Here is a 24,434-nt window from a genome sequence, read left to right on the forward strand (position 1 = left end):
AATCCCAGTGGCTCAGGAGGCTGAGGCAAGAGGATCGAGAGTTCAAAGCCAGCCTCAGCAAAAGCAAGGTGCTAAGCAACTTGGTGAGACCCTGTCTCTAATAAAATACAAAATAGGGCTGGGGGTGTGGATGTGGCTCAGTGGTTGGGTGCCCCCGAGTTCAATCTTCAGTACCCCTCCCCCCAAAAAATTAAGATTTGGCCAGGCACGCTGGTGCACACCTGTAAGCCTAGCTATTCAGGAAGCTGAGACTCCTAGGAGGATCACAAATTCAAGGCCAGCCTGGACAACTTAATGAGACCCTCTCTCAACATTTTGGGTCTCACTGTATTGCCCAGGGTGGTCTCCAACTCTTGGACTCAAGTGATCCTCCTGCCTCAGCCTCTGGAGTAGCTGCGATATGGTCTGCACCAAAATGCCCAAATCAAAATTATTTATTTACCTTTAAATTAACCAAGGGCTAGGTAAGTAGCTCAGTGGTAGAGTGTCCCTGGGTTCAATCCCCAGCACTGCCAAAACAAACTACCAAACAACCCAAACTGCTTTGGAATAGTATGGAATTTTCAGTCAGGAGAGCATTGAGAGTGTGTGTGGTACAAGGGATCCAACCAGGGCCTCGTGCATGCCAGGCAAGCATACTACTGAGCCATCCCCAGGCCAACACACAAGTCTTCAAAAGTTATTGATGGAGCAGGGCGCAGTGGCACATGCCTGTAATCCCAGTGGCTGAGGTAGCTGAGGCAGCTGAGGCAGGAGGATCATGAGTTCAAAGCCAGCTTCAGCAACTTAGTGAGGCCCTAAACAACTCAGTGAGACCCTGTCTCTAAATAAAATACAAAAGGTGGGGGGGCTCGGGGTGCAGCTCAATGGGTAAATGCCCTGGGTTCAATCACTGGTACTGGGAGAAAAAAAGAAGAAGTTCTGTATGGAGATGGAGAAGGAAAATACTTACCTGCCTTTCACAAATGTGTCTGACTTCATAATCCACCTCAAATCAGGCCTGTTAAGCAGAAACACTTTGACAAACACCAGAACAACAATAATATCAAATGTTTATTAAGCACATCTGCATGTCTCCCTGCTAGGCAGTTCACACACACCATTTCGTCAGCTCTTTACACTTCCATCCTATGAGGTACTGAGCACCACCATCCCCACAGCTGAGATATGAAGCCCAAAGAGGTGAATACATTTTCTTCCTGTGGCCGCACAGGAAGGAAAGAGTGAAACTAGCTAGGTCACGTCTGTGTGACAAGTGCCCCCCCCCCCCAGTATTTTGTACATTTAACAAGTGGCTACTTAGTGCCTTCTGTGTACCAGGCACAGACTGAGCGGGTGACTTAACTTTTTACTATTGGAGCTGGAGACATCCCAGGGCCCCCCTCATGGTAAGCATGCGCCCTACCACTGAGCTCCACCCCAGCCGACCAGAATGGTTCAGACAGAAGCAGAAGTTTAATAGCTGAATCCTGTTACCTCTTCAGTCTCACTCTAGCTGCATGCCCGCCAAAGTAGACCCCAGCAAACCCACTTTGCTGAAGATGGGCCCCAAAGGCCACAGCCTGCAGCAAGGAATTATGAGTTTCACTACCAGTGAAGATGGTGGGTTTCAAGTTGGGAGTTGGGGGAAGGCAAAAGGATGGGATCCAAGGACATGATTAGCCCCTTGCCTATCCTGGGTCTTTCAGGGTCATGGTCAGGTTCATGGCCAAGGAAGTGAAGTCAGTTCACAGAGATGGAGTCTCCAGACAGCAGTAAGGCACAAGGGGTGTGTGAGGTCAGCTTCCTCCTCTTGGGGTGGGAGTAGGAGCCCTCTCCATGGGTACTGCCTGGGCACATCCCCCAAGCAGAGCTGCCCTTGTGCCTCAGCACACACTGAACACTGAAGGAGCCTGGCCTTGGTATTTCTCATGGGCCATCTTGAGGATGGGTATGAGATTCTGGAAGGTAGGGCGGAAGGAGGACTCTGCCTCCCAGCAGTTCTTCATGAGATGATAGATCTAGGGAAGGAGAAACGGGCTGTGGCTGCTGCTGGCTCTGTGGCTTGAAGGCAGGAGCAGAGGAAAAGGCAGGAGGCTCTCACCTCACAGGGACATCTGTCAGGTCGTGGTAGCCTCTCCCCTCGTTCCAGCAACTCAGTGAGCCTCAGCACAGTTATCTGTCCCTGGGTGAGGCCTATAAGCTCCAGGAATTTCTACGGTAGAATCAAGACAAGCTCTTTCCTAGAAGCCGGTAAGACTAGCCAAAAACTTGGCACTAGACTGCTAGAGTTCGAATCCCACCTTGACACTTCTAGGTTGTGACTTTGGACTTGCCACTAAGCTTCTATGGGCCTCAGTTTGCTCATCCCTGAAAAGGGATGCTAACATCTTCCACTGGGGTTACTATAAAAGTTAGGTAATCTGATCTTCATGCTAAGCCTCCTTCAGGGGCTCACTGTTCTTAAGTCTTGCGACATGTTGGTTCTACCTGTCATGAAGTTTTTATTATTTTTTGAGACTGGGTCTCATTGTATTGCCCAGGGTGGTCTCCAACTCTTGGACTCAAGTGATCCTCCTGCCTCAGCCTCTGGAGTAGCTGCGATATGGTCTGCCCAAAATGCCCAAATCAAAATTATTTATTTGACTTTATGAAGGCATTCTGCCTTTGCGGACAATCTAACAATTTCCTGACTCTGCCCCTCAATTCAGACCTGACCAACCCGAGACCCTCATCTACACAGTAATTGGCTACAGGCATACATGCGTCAACCTAGGCCAATCAGAGGAAGTCCTGGGAATTATGCAGGAAAGAGGACCCTTGGTCCCCTGGGCTGACGTGGGTACCTGGAGGGCTGGGGGCACAGTTGCCAGAGAGGAGGGAGAGCCAGCCTGCGATGCTACCATAGAGTACAGAACCAAGAAGATGTATGTGCCTCCTGATGACTCAGGCCCCATTCCCAGTGGCATTTGCAAATAGTGGGATAAACTGCTCCTATGTTGCCTGTGTCCATTTGAGCACAGTTTCCATCACAGTCACAGCCCCCTGCACTGCAAATGGCCCATTTTCCAGGTCAGGACTATGAGGCTCAGGTAGGTGAAGTACTTACTAGGGTGGGAGCTGGGCTGTGAATGCCTGCCTTTCTAACTCCCCTAGCCTACTCTAGGGTGAGGGTGTGGGGCTGGACTTACGGAAGGGGGACTCTGGCTGGAGTCACAGTATGTCAACAGCTCATAGAGGGTGACCCCGAAGGACCAGACGTCAGACGCATAGTAGAACTTACATTCCTTCAGGCACTCTGGGGCATACCTGCAGAGAGGCAACACTCAGGTCTAGGGACTGGACTCAGGGCTTGGGAGTCAGACCAGGCTAGAACCCTCATGCGGGTGGGTACAACTGAAGGACCCCTTTGGCCCCAGTTGGGATCCCACTCTTAAGGGTTCAGCCTAAGAGGAATGAAGATCTACTTGACCAAGCCAAGCTGACCTCACCCTCCAGGCAATGCTGAGCTCTAGCCCCACCTCCTTGCATCTCTAGGTCCCGCCCAACCTCACTGGGACTAGGTCTTGCCCTCAGACCCAGTCTCCTCGACCCTGCCTATTCCCAGTGACCCTTGCACCATCCTCCCACCCCGAGACTGTGTCTCCTCCTGGTCACCAGAACACAGGGCTGTCCCCATCCTCGCGCACGCGGTAGTACTCGTGGCCTTCAGGCACGGCTTTGGCTAGGCCAAAGTCCCCAATCTTGACCAGCCTGTCGTTGTCCAGCAGCACGTTGCGGGCAGCTAGATCTCGATGGATGTAGTGCTGCGCGTGCAGGTAGGCCATGCCCTGGGGGCGGGGTGGGGTGAGTCAGGATCAGTGGGGTGGAGATCAGCCCCCAACAGCAGGGCCTGAGGATAGGTGACCAGGATGGCTGGGGAACAGTCAGATTAGGCTTAGGGGGACCCAGCTGAAGACAGCAGGGTGGCAGGTGGGGGTCAAGCAAAGGAGGAGCTAGGAAGCTGGTGAGGGTCAAGAGCAAAGCTGGGCCGAAGGAGTGTTCTGGGCGTGGCCAACTGAGCAGGTGGATTGGGGCGGAGCCAAGGGGGTGTGTCCTGGCGAACTGGACACAAAGAAGCTGGTGGAGGGAAGTCAGTTCAAGGATAAGGGAACCCAGCCCAGTGCGCAGGAGAGGGCTAGCAGACAGGACAGAGTCGTTCAGGGCGGGCCAAATCAGCCGCAGGTTTGGGAAACGGAAACGGGGTGGGGAGCCCTCCCACCTCACAGATCTGCTGAGCAAACAGCAGCAGCTGAGCCAGCCCAACATTGTGCCGGGGTAGGTAGTCTCGGAGGCTGCCCAGGGGCACGTACTCCATAACCAGCTGCACTGACTTCTCGCCTGTTGCAAAAAAGGATTCGTAGGGGAAGCAGAGGGACGGGCCAGGGGTACCCGCCCTTAGCCCTACACAGTCCCCTCCTAGGTGTGGAGGAAAGCCAGGACCCGCACACTCTGGGCCCAGTCCTCAAACAAGATGGACCCATCCTGATTCCTGTCCCAGCGCAAGGGAAGGACCAGTGCTCTCATCCCTCTTGGTCTCAGCAGGTGGCAACCCCCCGCTGGAAAGGAGGCTGCCTGGCTGCACCCCATCCTGAGGTTGCAAGATTCTAACTGAACAAACCAGAGGCTCTTGCCCCAAAGGCCTCAATACTAAGCCCAGCCTTGCACATCTAAGCCTCACCCAGTCCGGCCCACCTTGGTCCTCGCAGCAGCCCTTGTACTTGACGATGTGCTCATGGTAGAGCGTGCGCAGGATATCGATCTCCCTCCTCCAGCCAGAACGGAGCTGGGGCCCGCAGTCCGCCTTGAGGGCTTTCACGGCCACCATCTCGCCTGTGCCATCGTTGGTCGGGTCGTAGCAGTACAGGCTGACTTTGCCAAAGTGACCCTGGCCGCAGTGCACAGAAGATAAACCCCACTCCTGTGTTTCTAAGTCACACCTCCTAGCAGACCTGTTCAGAAAGCCCCAGGCCCTACCTACTGTGTTGATGGGTCTCCTGGCCCTACATCCGGGGACCTCTCTCAAAGCCGAGGGTGTTCCCATCCACAACACAAAACTATCCTTAGGCAGGACCTCCCTTAATTCCACAGGTGGGCCCCGCCCCCAGCTCTCCAGGCTCTGCCCTCACCTCGCCAAGATCCCGGATCTTTTTCAAGTATCGCTTGTGGAAAACCGTGGGGTCTGACACTGGTGAGTCTGGATTTACAGTGGAGACGTCCACTAGATCTGGAAGTCGTAACAGGTGAGGCTCAACCCCGGCCCTCTCCCCAGCAGGCGGGGGACACTGCTCCCCAGCATCCCCAGGAAGGAAACTTCCCCCTTAACAGCCCGAAGAGTCCACTTTCTGTACAAAGTGCACAGTTAGCCATAGAGAGCCTGCCTAGCACAGGTGGTCACGGGTTCCATTCCCAGCCCGCAAAACAAAGAGAAACCAAAAGTAAACACCTGGATATAGTGAGATTGGGCAGAAAACACCAGAGAGAAAAGAAAAAAACTGCAAGGGTCCAATTCGTCCAAAGAAGTTGAACTTCTCCCCCAAGACTCTGACTTTTGACTCAGCGGCCCTGCCTCTGTACAGAGACCTTGAGGACACCATGTCTGCATCAGCAGGGACCCCAGCCCTCTCCTACCCACTGGGGTGCCAGCACCGAGGTGGGGCTCACCTTGGGGCTGCAGCTGAGTGAGGTCGCGCAGGATGGTGCGGAACGAAGGTCGCAGGGCCCGCTCATAGGTCAGGCACTGGCTGGTGATGGTGGCCAGTTCTGGGTAGGAGGGCTCTGGCAGGCGGTGCTGCTTCTGGTAGAACCGCTCTTTCTGTGTGTGTGGGGACCCATGGGATTCAGCGTGGCCCCAGTCCTGCCCCTCTCAAAAGAGGTGGAGCCCACTGGTGCCTGCTGTTGTCATTCCCATTTTGCAGAGCCTCGCCCAGCTGCCTCTGGGGAGCTGTTGCATCTCACCACCAGCACATCCTGCTGTGGCTGTCACCCACCTCTGCTATTCGCCCCTCATCTCTCAGACTGCAGCTCCCTGAGGGTAGCACAGTCTCTAGGCCTTTGCCCAGGCCAGGCCCTCTGCCGCCGCTGCAGTGCCAGGCCTGGCTCATTGGCCTAATTCTGCACTTAGATCAAACCTCCCCTGGGAAGCCTTGCCTGACTCTTCAGATGCCCTTTGTCCCTGGTCAAGAGCCTTGAGCACCAGCTCTGGGAGGACAAGAAGGAACAGAACCCACTCCCTCAGCCTGCGCTTCCCCATCTCTGTCTGTCACTGCCTAAAGCTGAAGCCCGCTGCTTGCTGGGGACTACTGATTTCCACAAGGACTGTAAAAAGCTGGGATGCGATTACCCCCTGGGCCCAGGGATCTCCTGGTCATACCTCAGAGGGACCGCGGCCCTGCAGGGGGGCCTCCCCATCAAAGCAGATCTCCAGGAGGGTGGCACCAAAGCCCCACTTGTCAGCGGCAGTGCACAGACTGGTGGCCCCAGCAGGCAGGCACTCGGGCGCCGTCCAGGGTATGCGTTCCACCCTCTCTGCAGGCCATGCTCAGAGTCACCAAGTGCAGAGGAGTAGGGAAGCCTGTCCCTGTGGCCAGCCCTGCTTGGGTACTCACCCTCCCTGGAGAGGGCACCCAGGCCCACACCGGGATCACTCAGCTTGATGAAGGGGCTGGTGCCCTCTGCCAGCCCTAGCCGTGCCAGCAGGATGTTCCGGCCACACACGTTACCATGAACCAGGTTCTTGTCCTCCTGGGGTGGCAGACAAGGAGAGGAGGGGGATGGCCATCTGGCAGGGGCACCGACTATCCACAACCCCCATCCCATGAGGCCCTCATGGGGACAGGCATGTGAAAAGGATGTCCTGGTCATTACTGGGATGCCAAGACAATACACTGTTATCGTGACCAGGCAGCACAGGGCTAGGCAGCACGGGGCTGAGTGGGTCCCTCTTGTTCTCCCAAACTTGGTGGTTAAGGCTTGTGGCCAGGGATGAAAGGCCAGAGGCCCCTGCAGTTTCCTTAAATGCATGTCAGGTGTACTCCTCTCCCAGTGCCTTTGCTGTTCCCTGCCTGATGTCCTCTTGGCTCCCTCTCTAACTCCCAGGTGGCCTTAGTAAGGCCTTCCAACCTACCTACCTAAAGTTCCACCTTTCTCAGTGAGACTCTGTCTCAAAATAAATAAATAAAAAAGGGCTGGGGATGTGGCTCAGTGATTAAGTGCCCCTAGGTTCAGTCCCCAGGTCCTAAATAAGTAAAATAAGTGAGTAAATAAATACAGCCTTTGGGAGGGTGTAGGTGGTTCCAGGCAAACACTATTCCATTTTATAGAAGGGACTTGAACATCTGTGTAGTTGGTATTCTTGGGGGTCCCGGAACCAATCCCCCAGAGACACTCTTCCAGTGAAAATGCCTTGAGGGTAGGGGTTTGCCGGTTCTGTTCTGTTATCTGCAGGTCTAGGTCTAGGCCTGGCATGCAGAGGGTGCCCACTGAACAAGAAGGTGAAGTTGGAACTCTGGAAAGTGGGGTGATCATACAGGAAGGGTTGGGCAATGAAAGGCCAGAGACAGAAGACAGCATCTAAGGATAGTACCCAGGGGACCTGGGACACAGTGAGCACAGGACAGATGGACTCATGGACAGATCTCCCAGGTGTGGCATGTGGTCCAAGAGATGTATCTTGGCCACCCACCCGAAGCCCAGCCATCCAGCCTCCCTCACTGACACAGGTGCCAGCCCAGCCCACATACCAGGTAGCTGAGGGCGCTGGCCAGCTGCTGAGCCACTGCCACCTTCCAGGTCATGGGTACATGGCCCTTCTCTCGCCGCAGCCACACGTCTAGGGGCCCGTTTTCTACATACTCCGTCACCATGATGTCTGAAAAGACCTAGCTGCTGCAGAGGCTGTCCCACCTCCTGTGGGCCTCCCACCTCCATGGGGCCCGGGGCCAACTTGGGGGCTGGGCCTGTGGCTGGGGATGGTGTGGGGACAGAAGGTTAGGTCAGGTTTGGGAGTGAGTCTGGGGAGAGAAGAAATGCAAGATGAATGTGGAGTAATGTGGCGCATTCTTGTAATCCAGGGGCTCGAGAGGCTGAGGCAAGAGGATCACAAGTTCAAAGCCAGCCTCAGCAAAAACGAGGTGCTAAGAAACTCAGTGAGACCCTGTCTTTAAATAAAATACACAATAGGGCTGGGGATGTGGATGTGGCTCAGTGGTCCAGTGCCCCTGAGTTCAATCCCCAGTATCTGCCCTTCCAAAAAAGATGGAGCATGGGGTGAGGCAGAGGGTGTGGAGCATGGAGAAATGTGGAGGAGGAGGTTAGGGCAGGACCAAGGTCAGGATAGAAGAACAGTGGAGGTGGGCAAGGTGGGAGTAAGGCCAGTGCTGGGGACAGCAAGAGAGACAGACATAGGGCTGGGGATGTGGCTCAAGCGGTAGTGCGCTCGCCTGGCATGCGTGCGGCCCGGGTTCGATCCTCAGCACCACATACAAAGATGTTGTGCCCGCCGAAAACTAAAAAATAAAGATTAAAAAATTCTCTCTCGGGCTGGGGATGTGGCTCAAGCGGTAGCGCGCTCGCCTTGCATGCGTGCGGCCCGGGTTCGAACCTCAGCACCACATACCAACAAAGATGTTGTGTCCGCCGAGAACTAAAAAATAATAAATATTAAAAAATTCTCTCTCTCTCTCTTTAAAAAAAGAATTCTCTCTCTCTCTGTCTCTCACTCTCTCTTAAAAAAAAAAAAAAAAGAGAGACAGACATACACTTGGGGTTATGGTCCTGGTGGGGCTGGGGTCATCCTGTACAAGTAGGGACATGTAGAGGAAGGACAGAGGTGGCCTTAGGTTCTAGACAAGGCTGGATATTCAGAGGTTGAGGTCTGGGAGGACCAAGGGACACAACAGGGCTGGAGTCTGCTGGGGGCCAGAGTACTGCTGGGTCAGAGGGGACTAGGCTGGGCTGTGGAGGGGGCTGGGATGGGATGGAGACTGGGATGGGGTCAGCAGTCAGGGTTTAGGCTGAGGGCTGGGCCACAGCCGTGGGAGGGGTATAGGTGAGGCCAAGGTGTAATCTGGGGTTGGATACAAGTTGAGGTTGGCATGTGGTCAGGAGTGGGGCATAGTTTGATGGTCAAGATATAGCCTGGGGGGCGGTGGGGACAGAGGAGAGCAGAGAAGAGGTCTACGTTGGGATTGTAGTCAGGGGTCAGGAACAGCTGAGGTCGTGGGTACCAGTGGGGACTCCAGTGTGCCACGGGGTATAATGGGGTCCACTCACTCTCGGAGCCACGCACACAGACACCATGCACGAAGGCCAGATGTGCGTGGGAGACCTGGCTCATGAGGCTGGCTGTCTCGTAGAAGGCCTGTGGGAACCAGGCAGGTGGGGGGCTGTGAACCTCACCCCGCACCCTGTCCCCATTGCACAACACGCCAGGCCACCCTGCACACTCACCAGGGCAATGTCATGGTGACTGGGGTCCAGTACTTTAAGCACCACTCGCAGCTGCTGCCCACAGCCCCCTCCAGGTTTGGGGGAGTCTCCGCCATCTGCTTTGCCCTCCTCAGGGCCCCCCACTCTCAGGAGGCCCTCATACACATTGGTCCTTGTGCCCTGGCCCAAGTGGGATAGCTGCAGGAAGTAGCATAGAATACTGCTGTGATGCCAGCTGCCTGCTGACCTCCCAGGGCCCCAGCTACCACATCCCCAGGGACCCTGTCCCTACCACACCCCACCTGGGTGATCTCATCCTGGTGGATGCGGTGGAAGCTTAGCTGGCTGAGGTTAAGTGGCCTGGAGCTGGTCCGAGACCCGCGCATGATGATGAGGTTGGAGATTTCTGGGGGCAGATGAGAAGTGGGTGACACAGACTGGCATGGGGGAGAGAAGCTCTGCCTACCCCATGGCTCACCCTGTACCTCCGGGCTGGGGCAGGCAGCAGTGACGCAGAGAGAAGCAGTCGTCCCCAGCCCGCAAGGAGCAGCCCTGCAGGGCTCCCCGCAGCTCCTGCACACTGGCAAAGGAGCGGCCCCAGCCCTCCAGCATGAAGGCCCCGTCCTGCTGCTCGATGGGGAACTTCCGGATGCGCAAGCTCTGCACTCCAGGTGCCTGGGTGGGTGGAAAGGGCACTGAGCAGAGGTCCAGGTAGGGCTCAGGCCCCACCCCAGCCCAGGACCCCCCAGCTCCAGGCCCACCGGCTCAGGCTGGGCCACCGTGAGGATAAGGCGGTGCAGGTGGACGGTGCTCCAGTGGATAAGGTAGAGGCCCTCCTCTGGCTGGAGCTTGGCTTGCACAAAGGGCTCCCTAGGGGGGGTCAGAGGGGTGCCATTAGGCCACCTGGGGCCACTGATAGACCTACACCTGGACAACATGAGACCTGCCCAGAGGAACACACACCAGCTAGGATAAAAGTCACACATACACACACACTCTCTCACACACACACGGCTACTCATTCGAGACACAAGCATGAGAGCAGAGAACAGGCACACACTGGTACATAACACTGGAGACACCAGCTAGGATAAAAGTCACACATACACACACACTCTCTCACACACACACACACACACACACACACACACGGCTACTCATTCGAGACATAAGCATGAGAGCAGGGAACAGGCACACACTGGTACATAACACTGGAGACAGCCACTAACAAGATGGTTTACAGGCTGAGACAGGAAATAGCCATCAAATGGGGGACAGATGCACACCACCCATAGCCACCTGCATGGGGACACACGGATAGTCTAGCACACAGCGACCACTGATACATCTGGTTACATAATGTGACAGAGCAACAAAGGTGCTGCTTTGGTTTGAATAGGGTTTGTCCCCTCCGAAAACCATGTTGGAGTCTAATCCCCTTGACACATTAGCTTTTTGTCACTCTGACCAAATACTTGAGAAAATCAATTTAAAGGAGGAAAGGTTGATTCTGGCTACTGATTCCATAGTTAGCAGGCTCCATTGCTTCTAGGCCTGTGGTGAGGCGGATGCGTCATGGAGGAAGGGCTTGATGCAGAAAAGCTGCTCACTTCAAGGTGGCCAGGGGAGGGGGAGGTTGGGACAAGATATACCCTTGCAGGGCATGCCCCCAGGGACCAACTCCCCCACCCATGCCTCCCTGCTACAGTTCCCACCACCTCCCGAAAATCCAATGTCGAACCTGTGAGCGGGTGAGAACCTTCATGATCCAAACCCCACTCTGAACACTGCTGCACTGGGGACCAAGCCTTCAGCGCAGGAGCCCTTGAGGAACATTCCAGAGACAATTGTAACAGTGGGGCCTTAGGGACAGAGATTAGGAATGGATGAGCTCATGTTGGTATGCCATCATTTGGATCTTCTGTGTCCCCCCAAAGGCTTGGTCCCCAGTTTGGTACTGTTGGGGAGGAGGTAGAAACTTAAGAGGTAGAGGCTCATGGGCTCCAGGCCATTGAAGCATGCCCTCAAAGGGGATTCTGAGGGGCTGGGATTGTGGCTTAGTGGTAGAGCGCTCGTTTAGCACTGGCAGGACCCAGGTTCTATCCTCAGCGCCACATAAAAATAAAGGCATTGTGTTGTGTCCATCTGGCTTCCTGGTCTTGAGATGAGCAGTACTGCTCCCATGTACTCCACCATGATGCGCTGCCTCTCCACAGGCCCAAAGCAACATGGCCAGCTGACCATAGACAAAACCTCCAGAACTGGGAGTCAAATCTTTTTTCTTATAAGTTGATTGTCTCAGGTCTTTCATTATAGGTATTAGAAAGCCGAATAATATAGAGTAGGGCCCCATATTGAATCTTGGTGGCTTTTGAAGAGGAAGAAAAGTTGGGTGTGGTGGTGCCTCTCTGCACTCTCAGCTATTTGGGAGGCTAAGGCAAGAAGATTACAAGTTTGAGACCAGCCTTACCAACTGAGTAAGACCCTGTCTCAAAATAAAAAAGGGCAGAAGTGTAGCTCAGTGGTGGAGCATGTGCCTAATGTGTGGGTCCCTGGGTTCAAACCCCAGTGTTGGAAGGAGAAAAGAAAAAGAAGAGAGGGGGCTGGGGATGTGGCTCAAGCAGTAGCGCGCTCGCCTGGCATGCGTGCGGCCCGGGTTCGATCCTCAGCACCACATACCAACAAAGATGTTGTGTCCGCCAAATACTAAAAAAATAAAATTAAATTAAATTTAAAAAAAGAAAAAGAAGAGAGGGGGAGACCAGAAGAGACACTCCTGTGCTGCCTGTCTGTGGCCAGCAAGGAGGCCACCACCGGATATGGGCCCTCAAACCTTGGACCAGACTATGAGCCACATTAAGTCTCTTTTCTTTAAAAGAACTCGTTTTTTTACAGAAACAAAAAATGGACTAATACGGGGCCTTGACATCACAGACAATAAAGACTAGAACAAATGGACACTACAAGGTGTCAGCCATGTAGGGCAAGAAGCTACACACAAAGTGGCTGACATAATGACCAGGTCCAGAGACACCCATACTGTGGCAGCACACACCTGTGATGACAGTCACAGGAAGCAAAATGGCCACTTACACCTCCCCTGATAGAGGGACAAGCCTCTGAGAGGTCAGACCCTTTTCAGACACCCCCAGGTGCTAAGCCCCAGCATCACAGGTGGTACAAGGGACAGCCAGACACAGGGCCAATGACTAGAGAAGCCACAGTCACAAACCTCACAGCATGCAGAAAACCACACACACATCTCCACATTCATCCTACGTGGGGACGGATACTTCATACCTCAGCACCAGGTCACCAACAGAATCCTTTGGACAGGGACACACAAATCCTAGCAGAGATACACCTCACAGGTGGACACCCCCACACAGGTGGACACCCCCAATATGCCCCTGAATGACCACGGGTTGGTGCAACACACTGTCCCATGAAAACCACCCATTCTGTGCAATGCCAATGTCAACATGTGACGCTAATCCCAAATGCTATCACCAGAGCAGTGACAGCTACACAATAAACATCCAGACATACAGGGTAACAGTCCCAAATGCACCTCTATCATCCCAGGTACCCTCGCTGCATGTACCCCTCACTGTGCACACACACAGGTGAACACAAGTAGTGCCTGAACTCACACGCAGGTCTGGATGCACTCATAAGTGTGCCTGCCGTCCCATGCACACAGACACAAACTCACGTGTTCGCTGAGATGTGCACACCTGTGCCACACAGCCAACACATGTGCACAAACACGAGCACACTCTAGAGGACCGCAGGGGGTGCTCTCTCACACAGCGGGCACTTGCACACCGTGCAGTTCCTGCAGAGCGGCTTTGGGGGGGGCACCCATCCTGGCCACCTTCCTCGCCCTGGCCACTCACAGCAGGGGCCCATGGATACCCTCCTGGATGCTCATCACTAGCCGTGGGGGAGCCACCTCCTGGCACAGGTAATGGCTGGAGTCTGTTGTCAGGCGGAAGTAGCCGTCCACCAGTGCCACGAAGGACAGGGCCGTGGCCCGGGAAGGCAGTCTCAGCTCCTGCAGGCCAGGGGCATGTCAGGCAGGTGACATAGGCCAGAGCTTCCCCCCACCCGATTGCTGCCCCAGGCCCCACCAGGCACTTGTTGTCTTGCTGGTAGATGGTGACACGGCACCCTTTTAGCACCAGGTGCGTGATGTCCTGGAAGTCACAGAAGTAGGTCCAGGGTGGCTCCCTCGGCCTGCCTGCTGGCTGGCTACCTGCCTCACGGGCCTTGGCTTTCTTCCCAGACAGGTGGGTTTGGGAATTCCTGCTGCTGTCGTTGACGTCACTAGAAACCTGCAAATCCAACGAGTGGGGCACAAGACAAAGCGGGACACAGCCCACTTATCCCCTGCACCGTCCCCAGGGGTCAGGAGATGGAGGGCCAGTCACCTGTTCTGGAATCTCTCTTAGGAGTCCCTCTGCCACAGGCAGGATGGGGACTCATCCCAAGAGACACATAGGATGAAGCCAGACCTCAAGGAGGACAGAGAGGAGAATCCTGCCCCATCCCCAACTGCCAAACAATGAAAGTTTCCCTAGGGGTGTAAGCCCCAGAAATCAGGTCCCAAGGGGACAGACAGACAGAGGATGCTCACCAAGAGATAGACCCCAGGGAACAAGGGACACAGCCCGAGGTAGGTAGGGAAAGGGCTCACCACTGCTAACTCAGCAGCCCACCAGCAGAGGTGAGCAAAGACCACCCACCAGGCCTGCCTGCACCCACAGAAGGCAGGAGGTGTCCTGCTCACCTCCACCTGTACTGGCCGCCACTGGATGCCACCAGTGCCTGTCACCAGTACCTCATGGGTGGGGGATCCCACGGCAGGCTCCAGGTTGTGGTCCGCGGAGGCCCACCTGCTGTCCTGGATGTAGCAGGGCTCTCCCTCGGCCTGGGACAGTAGCTCCAGGTGACACACAGGTATGCGTTCAGTGCCAAAGCGGGGTGCCAGATGCTCCAGGGTGGCTATGTATTTGACCATGACCATCTGCTGAGAGAGGTGGCATGGCTGGAAGGCATGCAGGAACTTGCGGAAGACATTGCGCAGGCGCAGCCGTGTAAGGGCGTTGTGCTGCCGGATCTGCTGCCGGAAGGAGCGCGGGATGCAGTCCTTGAAGCTGTGGGGTTGACATGGAAGGGGCTGGTAAGGGACCTGGTTGGCAGGCTTGGCTGAATGTAGGACAAGTGGCTTATGAGCCTCAGCTGCCTCAGTGAGAGAATATGCACACTGGCAAGAAAGTGGATAGAGAGGGGCTGGAGATGTGGCTCAAGCGGTAGCGCGCTGGCCTGGCATGCGTGAGGCCCGGGTTCGATCCTCAGCACCACATACCAACAAAGATGTTGTGTCTGCCGAAAACTAAAAAATAAATTAAAAAAAAAAAAAAAAGTGGATAGAGAGACCTGACACAGGACCAACCCAGGGAAGTGGGGTGCTGTGGGGGTCCAGGGCCCAGACCTCCCAAAGACACACTGGAGCTGAAATCCCAGGTCTCTGGCAACTTCTGAAAGCTTGAAAGGGCTCCGTTTCCTTTAGAGCATCATCTTTGAAATGGGACCAAATGGTGCTCACCTCCAAGGCGGATGAGAGCATTCAACAAACTGCTGCCTGCAAAGTGCTTGGACTATGGACCAGCACACAGTAAGGACAGAGTGTGGCTGTTGCCATCACAGGAGAACTCGCTATTATTTGAATCATTCATTTTATAACCATCAATAAACAACCCAGCTCTGGGAGGTCTCTCTGCTGCTCACAGAGTCCTAACTCCTCACTCTCTCAATCCACCCCCTTCTGCCTGTTGCCTGCCTGCAACCGACCACCAGTATGGCTAGATCACAGGTTTCCTTGCCTTGGTCTCTATCTCCTGAGATATTCTCTCCCTCCCCCACTTCCAAGCTTCCCAGGGCTCACCAGTACCCTGAAAAGGGCATGGCCAACCTCCACACTCACTCAGGCAATCACCTGCATCCAGTTTGCCTATAAAGGAGCCTTGGCACCTTCTGCCTCTGAGCCTTTGTACACGCTGTTCCCTGTGCCTAGAACATACTGCCAACTCAACTGGATAAAGCAACTCAACTTTGGGGCTCAGCAGAGACGTTCCCTAACTGGGAAACACTTCCTGATGTCCAGGTTGGATGTGTTCCCTCCTCCTGTACATTGTTGTCACATTTCTAGTCCTTCAGAGTGATACCATAACAGGAACTAAAAAATATGTGCTTCAAGAACAGCTGGGGGCTGGGGATGTAGCTCAGTGGTATACTATTATGTGTAAGGCCCTGGGTTCAACCCCCCAGCACTGGGAAGCAAAAAAATTCCAAAACAAGCTGATCCTGAAAGACACAACTGTTGTGCTGCCTCCTCCAGACAGTGTGTCCTGATGATCTGAGCCCTTACTGCAATGCAGGGATCCCCCAAGGCTCAGTCAGTAGAGCTGGCTTCCAGCTCCCCAGAATCCAGCCTTCTTCCTTCCCTTGAATTTTTACTATTATTATTATTATTATTATTTGTACTGGTAATTGAACCCAGGGGTGCTTAACCACTGAGCCACATCTCCAGCCTCCCCCTCTTTTTTTTATTTTGAGACAGGGTCTTGCTAATTTGCTGAGAATTTTGAACTTGAAATCCTCAGCCTTAACCTCCCCAGTCACTGGGATTATAGGTGTGCACCTCCATGCCCTGCCTTCCCTTGAATTTTAATGAGTTCTTAATGCCAAGAGCTTTGAGGATCTGCCAAGTCCCCACCTCCCTGCTGGAACCTCCTCCCATAACCCCTGGCTCCTGCTGTTCTAGCCACACCTCCTCCAACACATCAGGCATGAAATAGCCTCAGAGCCTTGGCACAGGCAGTTCCTCTGTATAGAATGGTTTCCTCCTAGTCATGTGTATAGCTCCCTCCTTCACCTCCTTGACTACAAAACTTCACAATGAAGAATCCCCTAACTGGGGCTGGGATTGTAGCTCAGTTTGTAGAGTGTTTGCCTTGCATGTGTGAGGCACTGGGTTCAATCCTCAGCACCACATAAAAACAAATAAATAAAATAAAGGTATTGTATTTATCTACAACTAAAAAAAACTTAAAAAAAAAAAAGAATCCCCTAACTTAACCAATTTAACAATATAAACTAAGTCCTCTGAGCTACTCTGGAAGCTGAGTAGAGGATGGCTTGAGCCTAGGAGTGCAGGGCCAGCCTGGGCCACATAGTGACACCCCGTTTCAGAAAATAAACAAAGGGCTGGGGATATAGCTCAGTGGTAGAGCAATTACGTAGCACCTAACACCACACACACACACACAAAAAAAATTAACTAAACAAATGAATACAGAAATAAAATTATAAACCTCTCACCCCTGATATTTCATGTTCCACTTTCCTACTTATTTTATTTTTTATTTTTTGTAGTATTTTGTAGCATTGGAGATTAAACCCAGGACCTTACACATGCTAGGCAAGTGTCCAACCCCTGGGCTATACTCAATCCTGATTTATTTAATTTCTAGTACTAGAATTGGGACCCAAAGTCACTTTACCACTGAGTTACATTCTCTAGCCCTTTTTATTTTTTATTTTGAGATAGGATTTTACCAAGTTACCCGGGCTGGCCTTGAATTGGCCATCCTCTTGCCTCAATCTCTCAAATCGCTGGGATCACAGGCGTGGACACCACATTGGGTTCCTGCTTAATTTCCCCCATTTCATTGATCGCCATCTAAAACACTCTACATTTCCCTTTTGTATCTTGTTCATTGCCTGCTTACTTCATAAGATGTGGGCTCCCAGAGGATGGGTAATTTTTGTCTGATGTGTTTGGAGTTGTGTCCACAACACCTAGAGCTAGTGCTAGCACAGGGTGTGCTCAGTAAGCATTTGCTGAATGAAGAAAGACATGGCAATATTCTTTTTTTTTTTTTTTTTTAGAGAGAATTTTTCTTTTTTAATATTTATTTTTTAGTTTTCGGTGGACATAACATCTTTGTTTGTATGTGGTGCTGAGGATCGAACCTGGGCGGCACACATACCAGGTGAGCGCGCTACCGCTTGAGCCACATCCCCAGCCCGACATGGCAATATTCAAGGCCCATCCAGCCCTCAATGCTACTCAGTAGCCCCACTCCCTTCCCAGACACCTGATCTCCTTGGCCACCTCTTCCAGGGGGACGCCACGTTGGAGAGAGAGGTGGCAGAGGTGCAGAAAGGCCATGCCCAGGCTCTCATTCTTAAAGTGGTGGATCTCCTCCTCACTTGACAGCTCCCACAGTGATACCACATCATTCACAAACTCATGCTTGCCCTGGGAGTAAGAATCAGGCAGAAAGGGAAGTATGAGAATGATTTCATTCCCTAGTGAGAGAAACCTAGTTCCTTGCTTCTGGGCATCCGGGGAAGGAGAGACCACCATTTGCTAGAAAGCCTAAATACACAGCACACACACCTGCTCCTCCCAGTCTATCCCAGCACTTATTCTCATTCAGCCCAAACTCAGATGGCCTGAGTCAAAATGTATTAGTTATATCAAGTTGGAAAGGGAAGTGGGAGTTCCTTGACTCTCCCAAACGTGACACAAATGGTTCTGTCCTCCAGCCCTGCTCACACCTGTTCAAAGAGGTACTCAAATGAGGCTGGGTCCAAGAGTTGCACCCCCTGCTCTGTCGGTTCTGAGGAAGTCTCAGCCCCTGGGAGTCCACAGCGGTATACAGCTGGCTCCTGAGAATTCATGCCATGCCAGTTTCGGAAATAAAACCTGCAGGAAGGGGAGGGACACAGTTGCAGCTTAGCAGAGGCACTGAGCAGCTCCAGAACAAAAGGGGAAAAGGTTTTCAAGGGGCCTCCACCTACCTCATACGGAAATACAGTGTAAGACTTGTATCTCTGGAGACCTCTAGGATGTGGTTTGGGGGCAGCCAGACTTGGGCCTGGGCATCAAAGAGGGCAAAGAGATTGAAGCAGGGTGGAGTGATGCCTGGAACAGGGGAGTAAGGAGGTCAGGAGCCATGTCATTTGCTGCCATCAGCCCTGAGGACCTTCAGGCCTGCTATCTCCTTTCACATGCCTTCCCCGGGTCTCCTTCCCGGCCTCCAGCTGGCCTTATGTTATACATGTGGAGAGGACAAGGCAATTTGTTGACCCTGTTTCACTATATTCCCTAGTCTCCTTTGCAGCTAGGATGAGACTATGGACTGGGTGCTGGCCAGTGGGATGTAAACTGAAGGTATAGGTACCCTACTGAGTCTGGAAATAAACCCTCTTGCCATCTTCCTATCCTCTAAGAGGGCTGAAAGTTCCTTATACAGAGTGGCGAATCTCTGAAGGGGAGTTGAGCCATTTGACCTGCATCTGATTTTAGAAAAACTTGATTACCTTAAGCCAAGAAGATTTGGGGGTTGCTTTCTACAGTGGCAAAACATATCCCAGACTAACACAATTCTAGAAATAGCTAGCAATGTGCTGGTAATTCCAGCCCAAAAGATATATCCAATCACCTTCTGCTGTCTTCCTCGGACATCAAAGGCCTCCTCAGATGTGCCTTATTCCAAATAGATCTCATCTACAGTCCCCAAACCCGCACCTCCTCTGCCTAGTTCTTCAAGCCAGAACTTGAAGAACTTCTTGAACATCTTCCATATCAAAGTAGTCACCAAGTCCTGCTCTTTCTACATTCTTTATCTTTTTGAGACCCATCTACTTCTGCTGTATTTTGGATCTTAAATGTTCCTCAGCTGGGGTTGTGGCTCAGTGATAGAGTGCTTGCCTAGCACGTGCGAGGCCCTGGATTCAAGCCTCAACACCACATAAAAATAAATAAATAAAATAAAAGTATTTTTAAAAATAACAAAATAAAAAATAAAATGAAATGTTCCTCAAAGCCTTAGCCAGAGGGTAGCACTACTGGGAGATGGCAGGGCCTTTAAAAGGTGGGGTCTAATGGTTGGTCTTTAGGTCATGGAGGCTGTCTTTGGAGGAGGACCATGGGATCCTTGAGCCTTTCTATTTGCTTCTTGGTTGTAAGGTAAGGGGTTCTGTTCCACTACATGCTCCTGCCATGATATGGTGCCTTGCCACAGGCCCAAAGCAACAGGACCAACCAATCATGGACTGGGATGCCTGAAACTGGGAACCAAAATAAACCTATTCAAAATTGATGATCTCAGGCAACCTCTTTCAAATCCAAAGCCCAGGCCTTGCATGGCTTAGAAGTTAGGTTTACAGTGAGATTGTTGTTTTGTTTGTTTGTTTGTTTGTTTTAAAATTTCTTTTGTAGTTGTAGATGGACACAATGCCTTTTATTTGTTTATTTTTATGTGGTGCTGAGAATCGAACCCAGTGCCTTACGCATGCTAGGCAAGCGCTCTGCTGCTGAGCTACAGCCTCAGTACGTTTTTTTTTTTTTTTTTTTTCAATTTTTTTTTCTTTAGTGCTTTGCTTTCTAGCTTAAACTTTCCATGGCTCTCCAGTTTGCACTAAGAAAGACCAATACTTATGCAATGAGTAACCATGACCTGGTTTCTGCTTATGTTCTGGTTTTAATTCTTACTTCTCTTTCCAGATTCTGAAAATTGATGTCTAGTCTCTTGCTTCCTCAAACAGATCAAGCCCTTTGGGCTTCTATGCATGTTGTTCCCTCTGCTGGGCAGGGGTCCCATCACCCATGCTGTGGTTTGGAGGGTCTAGCAGGGGAGCACACCCAGCTCCTTGCATACACTTGATGGAAGAGCAGTCCTCCTCTGAAGGGGTAACGTCCTCTTCCACCTAGCTGCCACTTCAAGGGGGCACACATGGAGTAGTGAGGGAGGAAGGGGACACCTGCCTAGCTAGCCATGTCAGTCAAATCAACCCTGGAGTTCAATGAGGTGACAGATGTCACAGCCAGAACACCCTTACATCCCATGCTATGGTCTGAAGGTGTCCCCCTAAAATTCATAAGTTGGAGCTAGTGCGGTAGCACATGCCTATAATCCCAATGACTTGAGAGGTTGAAATAGGAGGATGGCAAGTTCAAAGCCAGTCTCAGCAACTTAGCGAGACCCCGTCTCAAAATAAAATATAAAGGGGGCTGGGGATGTGGCTCGTGGATAAGTACCCTGGTTCAATCCTCAGTATAATAAATAAACAGGTAAATAGATAAATAACCCAGTTAAGTACCCCTAGGTTCAATACCCAGTCCAAAAAAAAAAAAAAAGGAAAGAAAGTTCCTGTGTTGGAGCTTAATCTCCAGATCCAGAGTCATTTATTAATGGCATTTAGAGGTGGGACCTTTGGGACGTAATTAGAATTAGATGAGGTCATGACAGGAGGGTCCTTGTGATGGCATTAGTGGCTTTATAAGAGAAAGAAAGGCCTGAGCTGGCCTGCTCACTTGTTCTCACCCCTGCCACACTATGATGCACAGGAGGCCCTCCCAGGTACCAGCACCAAGCTCTTGGACTTCCCAGCCTCCGGAACCATGATTCAAATCAACATCCACTGGGTACTCTCACATCATTCCATGGCTCTGATCCCTGCTTCCCTCAGGAGAAAGTGTCACCTTGAAACTTCTTCCCATGACATATAAGGCCTGTGAGGTACGGCCTGTGGATGGATCCCTTCTGGAGATCATCCCTGCCCAGGTCTCGGGTTCCTGCTGTTCATCTGCCCCAGCAGCTGACAGAGGGCGTCTGTGAGCCCAAGCCTGGTCACAGCTCTCCTCTGTGCAGAATCCTCCATGGCTCCCACCACACTGCAAGTCAAATCCAGAATTCTTCCCATGGTCCACAGAGGCTCCACCACTGTCTTGACGCCTCCTTTCTCTTACCTCCCAGCTCCCCTTCATTTACTCTACTCCAGCCACACTGGTCTCCTCACTGTTCCAGGCAAGCTCTCACCTGAGGGCCTTTGTACTTGCTGTTCCCTCGGCCTGGAACCATCTTCCTCTAGATATTCCCATGGCTCCCTCCCTCATCTCCTTAAGTTTTTGTTAAGCATCCTCTCAGAGCAACTTTCTCACCACCAGTCACTTTTCTGCTTAATTTTTCTCATCATCTCTGCCCTCTGATACAGTCTTGTCTTTTTAAAAAAATTATTTCCTGCCATCTTCCCTCCTAGAATACCAGCTACACAAGTGCATTGATTTTGTGATAGCATACAGTTGGTGCTCACTCAGTATCTGCTGAATGAAGCTGCAGATGGATGGATGGGCTTGGCTTTTCTCATCCCCCAACACTGGCCATCACATCAGTGCCCTGGACTTACCGACTTTGTGTGCAATGTGGATGCAGACTTCCTCAGCCGTCAGCGAGGTCTTGCTAAAGGTGACCCAGGGCTCTCCACCACTAGGGCCAGCCCAGTGCAGAAGTACCTTCAGACCTCCCATGTCAGCCATGGGCTGAGCTCTGTCCCTATGGGGCTTGCTGCCCTTTGCAGCAGCCCCTTTCTGACAAAGAGGCATGCTCCTCAAAGCTGACTCTGCTGGGAGAAGACAACACATTAGCTCCCAGGCCTCTCTCTGCAGGCCCCCTTAGCACCTCTACCTGCACCCACCCAGGCTGAGGCCCAAGGGGGGAAGATTCTGGCTCCCTGGCTGTGAAACCTTAGGCACCCAATTCCCCTCCCTGAACCTTAGTTTCCACATTTTTTTGACAGGGTGGTATGCCTCTTCACCCACTACATCTGACACTAGTAACACTACCCCTCCTTTTTTAATGGTGTCTTGTTATGTTGCCCAGGCTAGTCTTAAAACTCCTGGGCTCAAGCAACCTCCTGCCTCAACCCCCAAGTAGTTGGGGCTATGGGTGTATGCCACCACGCCTGGCTTGAACTTTCCCTTATTTTGACAAATTTGCACCAATATAAAAATCCACCCTGAGCTGGGGATGTAGCTCAGTGGTAGAGAACTTGCTTACAATGTGCAAGGCCCTGAGTTCAATCCCCAGCACTGAAAAAAACAACAACAACAACAACAACAACAACAACTCACTCTAAACCAACTTCCCTGAAATAATCAGGCAGGCAGACTGTGATAAAACAAACCTGGGTGTGCATCCTAGGACTTCTTATGTCAACTCAGGCAATTCTTTTAGCCACTGCAGGCCTCAGTTTCCCCATCTGGAAAGTGGAGGTGCTGAGAATGTTGAGTGGAAAGATGACTGTGAGGCTTCAATGCAGTCCTGCACATTCAGCACAAACATGGACATTGGCATGAAAAAATGAACGAACATCACCCAAATGAGAATAAAAGTATTATTGGGGCTGAGGGTGCAGAGTTGTAGAGGGCTTGCTTAGCATGCCCCAGACCCTCTAGGTTCCATCCCCAGTACCACAAAATAAGTAAATAAATAAATCCATTACAATTGGTTTCGCCATCCCAGTAATTCCCATTCCCTGCATCTATCCCTGCGAGAGAGCCCAGTCCCTGCTGACTCCCCCCCCCCCCCCGCATGGGGTCAGAGAAAGACACACACTTGTGTCCAGCTTGGTACCCCCGATTCCTGGCCCAGGTCTCCAGTTTCACCAGACTGTCAGCGACTCTGGAGATGTTACTGATATAAGACAGCGCTGGAAAGAGAAGAATGTTCTAACTGCCAGATTCCTGGGCTCCCCTCCGAGCCAGATTCCTCACCTGGAAAATGGGCATGTACCAACGTCTACCTGGGAAGAGTCAACGAAAGGAGGCAGGAAAAGTGCTTGGCACAGAGCCTGGCACACAGCAAACGCTTAATAAACGTTCGCGTTACCGTCTGGGATGACATCTTGAGAATGAAACTTTTGAGGTGGCCACTTCCTCCTTCCTCGTCTCCACTGGACCCAGGACCAGCTTTGAAGATAGAATCGGAGTGAGGTGTGTACCCAGGAAGCAGCACCCCCGGACCCTCTACCACCTCCAAACCTCCCCGGTCAGGGGAGTATCTGCGCTGTGCACCCGCTGGATATCTGGCCAGCCCGGAGGGAGTGGGGGCTCCCTCCCGCCCACATTCTGATAAGTGCATCCAGTCCTCAAGCCTTCTTCCAGATGACTTCCCGGGCGCGCTGCTTCGGTGTCCGGTCCAGACTCACCCTTTCCCGGGACTCAGTCTCGAACCCTAGACCCCGCTCCGCCACTGCGGGAAACCCCCGCTAGTTGGCGGCCCGGACTCCACCTCCCGTTGGCACCCTGAAACACGCATGCCCGTGGGCCGTAGTTCCGCCCCGCCGGAAGATGCCGCTCCGATTGGTCCTTGGCCTAACTTCGTGGGCCAGCGATTGGTTAGGTGAGCGTCCGGATGCACCACAGCGTCTGCGATTGGCTGACATGGGCGTGGGCGTGGGCGTGGACACGCGGAAGAGAGTGGCCTACAGTGGCGGGCGGAAGAGCAGAGTTTGTACGCAAAACGACTGAAGAGTCGATTGATCGGATTGTTGAGGGCTCGAGTCCGGATTGTACGGTCGTGACCCTGGGAAAGCGGCTCATGGACTCTCCCCCGTGACTTCTCTTATCTCTGCCTGACCAACTCTACTTCTCTGGCTGAGTTCTCTCCTCAGGAAGAGGGGGAAAAACAAAAAACAACAGGACTGTAACCTCAGTTATCTGGGTGGCTGAGACAGGCGGATCGCAAATTTGAGGCCAGCCCGGGCAACTTTTTTTTTTTTCCTTTTTAATATATTTTTTTTTTAGTCACAGGTGGACCCAATGTCTTTATTTTATATTTATGAGGTGCTGAGGATCGCTCTGCCTATGAGCCACAACCCCAGCCCCCAGCTGGGGCAATTTTATGAGACCCTGTCTCAAAATTTTAAAAAAGGCGCTGGCGCGGTGACTCACGCCCTTAATCCCATCCGTTTGGGAGACTGAGGCAGGAGGATAGGGAGCTAAAAGCCAGCCTCAGCATTTAGCGAGGTCCTAAGCAACTCAGTGAGACCCGATCCCTAAATAAAATACAAAAAAAGTTGGGGGGGGGGGCGGCCGGGGTTGTGGCTCAGTGATAGAGCGCTCGCCTAGC

The 24,434-nt window shown here is 52.4% G+C and overlaps 1 protein-coding gene across 9 annotated transcripts; it reads right to left on the bottom strand.

Moving 5' to 3' along the window:
* Window positions 1-1,226: 1,226 nt before the first annotated feature.
* TYK2 (tyrosine kinase 2) lies at window positions 1,227-23,660 on the bottom strand. Of its 9 annotated transcripts, none has more exons than XM_081283970.1 (27): window positions 23,512-23,660; window positions 23,193-23,272; window positions 22,920-23,013; window positions 22,489-22,625; window positions 21,712-21,924; window positions 18,322-18,445; window positions 18,079-18,226; window positions 17,613-17,776; window positions 14,240-14,606; window positions 13,581-13,784; window positions 13,347-13,504; window positions 10,209-10,317; window positions 9,933-10,122; window positions 9,750-9,853; window positions 9,469-9,645; window positions 9,292-9,379; window positions 7,761-7,888; window positions 6,627-6,762; window positions 6,392-6,546; window positions 5,683-5,833; window positions 5,148-5,245; window positions 4,714-4,906; window positions 4,241-4,359; window positions 3,637-3,809; window positions 3,171-3,288; window positions 2,084-2,194; window positions 1,227-2,000 (listed from the first exon to the last, which is right to left on the bottom strand). In XM_081283970.1, exons 5-27 carry the CDS (start codon window positions 21,905-21,907, stop codon window positions 1,866-1,868), a joined length of 3,546 nt encoding a protein of 1,181 aa, XP_081140096.1. In that variant the 5' UTR covers window positions 21,908-21,924; window positions 22,489-22,625; window positions 22,920-23,013; window positions 23,193-23,272; window positions 23,512-23,660; the 3' UTR covers window positions 1,227-1,865. The 9 variants fall into 9 exon arrangements, with proteins under 9 accessions (XP_081140096.1, XP_081140095.1, XP_081140097.1 ...); XM_081283969.1 differs by having other exon boundaries at window positions 23,107-23,272; XM_081283971.1 differs by lacking the exon at window positions 22,920-23,013.
* Between the last annotated feature and the right edge of the window lie 774 nt (window positions 23,661-24,434).

The sequence above is a fragment of the Spermophilus citellus genome (assembly GCF_964194105.1).
Source record: "Spermophilus citellus genome assembly, chromosome: 3".
In the NCBI taxonomy this organism is placed as follows: Eukaryota; Metazoa; Chordata; class Mammalia; order Rodentia; family Sciuridae; genus Spermophilus; species Spermophilus citellus.